Consider the following 6800-nt stretch of genomic DNA (forward strand, 5'->3'; position numbering starts at 1 on the left):
GCACAATCTGGGGAGGCAGGACCCCGGGGGCCTATGGGCCAGCAGGGCTGCTCCCTTCTCAGTGAACCAGCCCGGGGATCCTGAAAGGGGGCTGCAGGGGGGACTTTGGGGACCCCGGGAATTACCTGCCATGTTCTCATAAGCCTTAGGGAAATCGCGTTCTGCTCAAGCTGACAAAAATAGCCCTGGCTTTACTTGGGTCTGGAATTCCAGTCCATCACTGCGCCCACGCCCATACCCCCACCCCCACTCATTCATTCGACAAACACGCGGCCCAGAACCCCTGGCTTGCTCAGTTCCATCAAAGGCCCCAACTAGCTGTTGGATCCCCACGAGAGAGAACAAGTGGGTGAACTCTAACTTAGTTTGTTTGAGAGACAAAAGCTTTCCAGCCGTGGCTCTGAGGGTGGGAGGGGTAGTGACAAAGGAGCTCAGGGGGTGTCGACCCATCGGTCCTTGGTCCTTGAGGGGCATGTTTGCCTGAAAAGGAAGGACAGGAATAGAGGGAGTGCTTGGGGGCATCTGGGTGGCTCAGTCGGTTGAGCGTCCGACTTTGGCTCAGGTCACGATCTCCCAGTTTGTGGGTTCACGTCCCGCGTCAGGCTCTGTGCTGACAGCTCAGAGCCTGGAGCCCACTTCGGGTTGTGTCTCCCTCTCTCTCTGCCCCTCCACTGCTCACACTCTGTCTTTCAAAAATAAATAAGCGTTAAAAAATTTTTTTAATAAAAAATAAGAAGGAGAGTGCCTGGGCGGAAGCAGCGCCAGGTCAGGCTGTGTGGGGGTCTCCCTGATGTTTGCACATGTCCATGGCTGCCTTTGCTCGGCGACAAGGGGCGAATGCCCAAGGAGCTGGGACGTCTCCACCAGTAAAGCCGGCCTGTGGGGGGCCAGGCCCAGAGCACCCCTTTCCCAGGGGAATCATGCCACCTCCAGGTCCCCAGCACCAGCCTTCCATCACTGTGTCCACAGTGCCAATGAAGCCTCGCATGCCACACTGTCCCCGCAGTGAGATGGGGACGGAAGAGGCTGCTGCAGGCCCATGGGTGGGACAGGAGGCTACAGGTGTGCGCCACCGTGCTGCCTGGCCACCGTGCCCTTGCTGGGACCCAGACTCGAGATCTGCCACCTCAGGGTGTTGGCCCTGACCAGCGCTGACACGCGGGCAGCTGTGAGCGAGACTCGGTTCAGCAATGCACACAGGAGAGGCTCCGGTGAGGCGGGTCTGCAGGGAGCAGGGGAGGCTGTACCTCCTGGCCCAGGAGGGTAGGGTCACCTCGCAGCTGGGAGAATGGGCTCTGGACAGACCTGGCGGGCTGGCCCCTCTCCTCCCCTGCCAGTATTTGCAGTCGGCCGTTGAGTCCCAAAGTGCTCTGTTTCTGACACTTTTTAAAAAATATTTTATTTATTTTTGAGAGAGAGAGGGAGAGACAGCACGAGCAGGGGAGGACCAGAGAGAGAGGAAGACACAGAATCTGAAGCAGGTTCCAGGCTCTGAGCTCGCTGTCAGCACAGAGCCCGACACGGGGCTCGAACCCACGCACCGTGAGATCATGACCTGAGCTGAAGTCGGACGCTTAACCGACTGAGCCACCCAGGTGCCCCTGTTTTCTGACATTTCTAGAACCTCCCCCCCTCCTGTCCAGCTGGCTCTCCTCATTGCTCCCTGGGAAGCCATCCTAGCTTCCCGGCCCCCCTGCCCACCTTCACCGAACCGTTCCCCACCACTGCCGCACCAGGAGCTTACACACACGTGTCCGATGGTGCCACTCACTCCCTTGCTTGCCCTCTGTGGCTCCCCGTTGTCAACGCACAAAATCCAAGATCTTCATGTGGCTGGCACAGCCTATACCACAGAGAAGTGGGCCCTGCCTGCTTCTCACCTCTTGCCGCTCACTCACGTTCAACCTGCAGGCCATGGTCACATTTTCATTACCCTCGCCCTCCCTCTCTCGTCTTCCAGACGCCTTTCTTCATTCCCCCACTGACCTCAGGTCTCAGGTGAGGGCTTTCCTTTGGGAAGTCTTTTCGGATCTGCTCTTCCCACTCAGGTGTGATGTAGGGGCCTTCCCTGTCCGGTGGCACTTAACTGCTTTCCCCGAGAGGCTCTGAAGCCCACGGCCGTCTCAGTACCAAGCACTTCTGTGCTGCATAGGAGGCACTCAGTAACTATTTCTTGGATGGATGGATGGATGGATGGATGGATGGATGGGAGGGTGGGTAAGTGAGTGGGTGGATGGATACGTGGAGGGGGTGTGAGGGTGAATGAAGGGACTGTGTGGTCTGTGACAGGAGCCCATAGGTACCAGGAAGTGTTCTGAGCCGTGGAGCAAATCCCTGCCTCTCAGTGGCCTCAATTTCCCTGTCTGTAAAATGGTCCACCCAGGACCTGTGGCTAGGAAGGAGGCTCAGGGTGAGCTGAAGTGAAGGCACAGGCGCAGAAGCAGCAGATCGGATGTCCCAAGGACAGTGCGTGGGACAAAGCACGTTTTCTGGGAGTCCCTGCCCGTTCCAAAAGTCTCCCTTCTTCGGGGGAGATCTCTGATGCCCACTGTGCTTGCTTGTGCCCAGGATCCTTGCACCGAGTAGTACATGTGGACCCCGATGAGCTGAATTGAAGTTTAAATGTCGCTGTTCACCAAGAAGTTCCCTTTGCCTCCAGACCTTAATCGTGCTGTCTGCAAAATGGGGGTGCCCGTACGGTGCTTGCACAGCTCCTCGTGGAATTAAAATGATGTCATACCTCTGTTGATGCCCTGCATGTGGGGGGCATCCAGGAACTAGGGGACTTAAAATCCCAGTGCTGAGAGCAACTTCTGCCCCAGGGCCTACCATGAAAATCAGAGCCAACGACAGCACAGTGCTTCCCCTGGGGCCTCCAGGAATTGAGGTTGAAGCTTTCCCATCCTAGGCCTGACTTCACAGCCGTGAATTCTATCAGTAATGTCACACTTCCCATGACTGACCTACTATAGTGCTTCTGGCTCCTCGCAAGCCATGTGACTTTGGACGAGCGACCTAACGTCTCTGAGCCTCCGTTGCCCCATCTGTAAGAGGAGTTAAAGTATGTACGGCGGTTCTTAAAACAGGGCCCTGCACACGTAAGCACTGTGTGAAAATTAGTCGTGAGGGTGATGATGACAGAGCAGCTTTATGTCCATTTTCCTGTTGGATCTTTGCTTAACCCAGTGAGAGGGGTACTTCTCACACGTAACAGGGGAAGAAGCAGAGGCCCAGAGAGGTGGGGTGACTCAGCGGGGGTCACACAGAAAGTCGGTGCAGGGCCTTGGGTACTGGATGTTCTTTCCAGAGACTCACGAGGCTCTGGTCTGGAAAAAGCCAGCCCTTGAGCAGGAACACAGGGGCCTTTTTGAGCCCTCTCTCCATGGGCCTGGGGCTGTTCCACCCACCGTGCCAGCCAGGGAACCCAGACGGCCGGCCCTGCTCTGGCCGCTGGCTGCCTGTGCCAGAACAGTGTGCCTGCCCACCCGGGAAGAGAGCAGCTGCTCCCGGGGCCCAGGGGTGGGAGAGTGCTGAGCTAGGTTCTTGTCACTCCAAGGAGCCNGTCAGGGATTTTCCTGAACTTTCCCTCTGTTAGAAAAAAAAATTATATAAATATTTACCCTTTAGAAATAACAGCTCACTTGTTGGGCCCTCCTCTGCCAGACATGGCTTGGAAGACTGTCCACTTTCTCATTTAATTCTCGCCCACCCTCCGAGGTACTTACTCTTACAGCTGTTTCACAGATGAGGAAACTGAGGCACGGGCGCTGGGGCTGCCTGCCGAGGCCACCCAGCTCAGTGGCGTGGCTAAGCCAGGATGGGCCCCAGACATTCCTGGGCGGCCTCCCTATCAGGCCACGCCCTCGGGGCCCAGGAAAGCCCAGAAGGGCCTCTGCTTTTAAGTTTTCTAATGTGTGTTGCCTTTGCTCTGATGCTCGTGGTAGAAATGGAGCGGGACCCACGGTCCGGCACCACACCAGGAGCGGCCCCTGGGACTTGTGCGCCGGCCGGGGCTTTCCCAGCGGCCCTGCTCCCCGCCCGAGCCTGGCCTGGCTTGTTTGTGTCCCCTACGGTGCCCCCACAAGTGACGATCCAGACTCAAGGGGGATCCAGGTTTGGCCCCCCACCACTTGGAGCCTCAGTTTCCTCACCTGTAAAATGGGGGCTGAGCGCCATCTTGCCTGCTGCGGGACGCAGGAGTGCCGACTCCTCTGGGCAGCCGGCCTCAGGCCGTCCCCCGGATGAGGAAGCCGAGGTCACGTGACCTGCTGGCCTCTAGAGCAACAGCACAGAACTTGCCAGATTGGAGCCCAAAACCCAGGCTTCTTCAGCCACCTTGCAGTGCCCAGAGGATGGACATTTATGCATATAAGTTCTAAAACCTTTTTGTAAGGGTTGTATGCTTAAGGGAAAAAAAAAATTTTTTTTAACACACCGGCCCCTTTTATACGGCGGAACATCTGAGCACACTCACTGCCCGCGCTTTTCTCCCCAACTTGCAGGCTGCACCCCAGTAATACTCGGGGCCCTTCCTCACTCCCTGGACTCCATTCTGTGGAATTCCCCGGATGCATTTCTCTCAACCCCTCACACGGGCATTTCGGGGGATCTCCAGTCTTTGCACGGCTGCGGAGGACATCGCAGTCCTAGTGCTGGGCAGAGGGCACGTGCACTTCTTCTGTGGGGCTGTCGTGCCCCCAGACTCCCCAGAGAGATTGTCCTGGCTCCTCCCCACGTCCCCGGGTGGCTGCACTATACCATGTTCCCACCAGCCCCTTGCCTTGAAAATGTAATTGGCACTCCCCACGAGGAATCCTCAAAGGCCCCCGAGTATGTTTGGGGGCTAGAGTCCGGTCACTGCGGGCCCTGCACCCCTTCACAGTGGTGTGACCTCGGGCAGTGGGGTTTCAGCTCTCCGGGTTCAGGGTGACCCGTAACACAAGGGTGATAATGGTACCCATCCCGTGGGGCTGTCCTGAGGGTGAGGGTTGTAGAAGCAAAGTGCTTATTAGGACAGTGCCTGGTGCAAAAAAGGCCTCGAGCAGGAAGTGGCTGCTACTTAAGGTTAGTCTGGGTGACCTCTGATGCCCCCGGACTGCAGCCCCTCGGGTCTGCCCTTGGGGTCCGTGCACGGTAGAGATTTGTTGTACCTTTGGGAAGGGGCCAGGGAAGGGAAGAGGGTGTGAAGAACCCTCAATGGCAGCCATGGGATCAGTTTATGCCAGCTTCCCACTGTGCCGATGGGGGCACTGAGGCCCAGGAAGTCGGGACTAGCAGTGTGAAGCTGGCCTTTGTCGGCGTTGCGGCCAGGAAGGGGTGCCAAATGCGGAGTCCTGGGGGCTGCTCCCACCACTGCAGGGACTCCCCTCTGAGATGCAGAGCTCGGACATACAGAGCCAGAGCCTTGTACTGGGTCCTCAGGAGGACAGGACAGGACCCGTAGCCCCTCGCCGAGCCCAGCCTCCAGGACTCAGGGGGACCCGAAGCGTCCGAGAGCCGAGACCTCACTCTGCCTAGAGTGGCCCGTGACTCTGATTGTAGAATCCTGGGCCCCACCCCCAGCGCCCCACAGCAGAATCTGCCTCCTACTGAGATGTGCACAGTCGTGTAGGAGAAACACCGAGATTCCAGCCAGGAAGACAACCCTTGTGCCACGGGGGACAGGGCACAGTCTGTGGATGGGACTAAACTCTCAGTCCCAGAAGCTTCCCTGGCTCTGGGGGTATCATCATCCCCCAGGGGGCCCTGCCTTCTAGAAGATCTGCTCTGTCTCAGACGCGCACAGCTCCCTGGAAGACGAGTACAACACGTGGCCCTTGCCACCCAGGGACAATGCCAGAGGCTCTGGAAGTTACTGGCCTGTCCCTGGGCTTCTACCAGGTATGAAGCACGGCAGATCCTTCCATCTCCCCTCAATCCTGTAAGTGTGGTGTTAATAAGAATAGGTTTCAGGTTTCATGAAGCCCAGAGAGGTTAAGTGAATTGCCCAGGGCCACCCAGCAGATCGCGCAGAATGGGGATTTAAACCCAGAGCTGTGTGGCATCAGGGCACTGGCGTTTATAATCCGGGTGGGGCTGGGGGAGAGGTGATGCCTCCCTGCACCCCAAAGCCACACAGCCGGCCGCCTGCGAGCCCTCACAGTTGGCTGGCCTGGCCCTTGTGAATGTGACACCTCTCGGGAGCAGGAGAGGCCTGCCGTCACCAGCCCCACAGAACCAGCCAGGAAGGAATCTCCTGCAGCCTTCCAGAACAAGACAGCGCTGGGGTCAGGCCGAGTTAGCGCTGTGCGTCTGGAAGAGGTTTTCTCCCCCAGATGCTGAGTGACTGGAAGCCAGCAGGGAGGGAGCTCTGACAGGGCCTGGTGCCGCTGGAGGTGAGGCCCGAGGGGGCCGGGCCGAGCCTGGGCAGGGGAACGCGGGGCGCGCAGGACAGCGCGGAAAGTATTCTGATCACCTTGGGAGAAAAATAGTGCTGTTCAAAACCGCCAGACACTGGGCTCCGACGGTTGCCCTCCCTTCAGTATGACCCTTAAGCACCTCCACATTTCACTTCTGTGTGGAAGAGGGGAAACCGGGCAGGATGAGGCGGCAGCTCAAAACCAAAGGCAAATATTTTCCGTCCTGAGGCAAGCGGTCCCAGGCCGCCTCCGGACCAGCCTCTGGGGCAGTGGCTGCTGGTTCGCTTTCCCCAAAGGTCAGTGCTTCTGGTCGCCGGGCTACGCATCTGGGGTGGGGGTGGGGGCGGGGCTGGCCAGGATCCTCCCCCCACCCCCGAGATTGCTGGGGGCAGCAGGCTATCC

General features: G+C 58.2%; 1 protein-coding gene across 1 annotated transcript in view; it reads left to right on the forward strand.

The window, feature by feature from the left end:
- The first annotated feature begins 1039 nt into the window (after positions 1-1039).
- The window catches only part of RAI1 (retinoic acid induced 1), a 31883-nt gene continuing 26122 nt past the window's right edge, over positions 1040-6800 (forward strand). Inside the window, 1 exon segment of the mRNA XM_077746693.1 lies at positions 1040-1211. Coding sequence (XP_077602819.1) covers positions 1040-1211 — 172 coding nt within the window.

This window comes from Crocuta crocuta, unplaced genomic scaffold (assembly GCF_008692635.1).
Source record: "Crocuta crocuta isolate KB4526 unplaced genomic scaffold, BGI_CrCroc_1.0 scaffold139, whole genome shotgun sequence".
In the NCBI taxonomy this organism is placed as follows: Eukaryota; Metazoa; Chordata; class Mammalia; order Carnivora; family Hyaenidae; genus Crocuta; species Crocuta crocuta.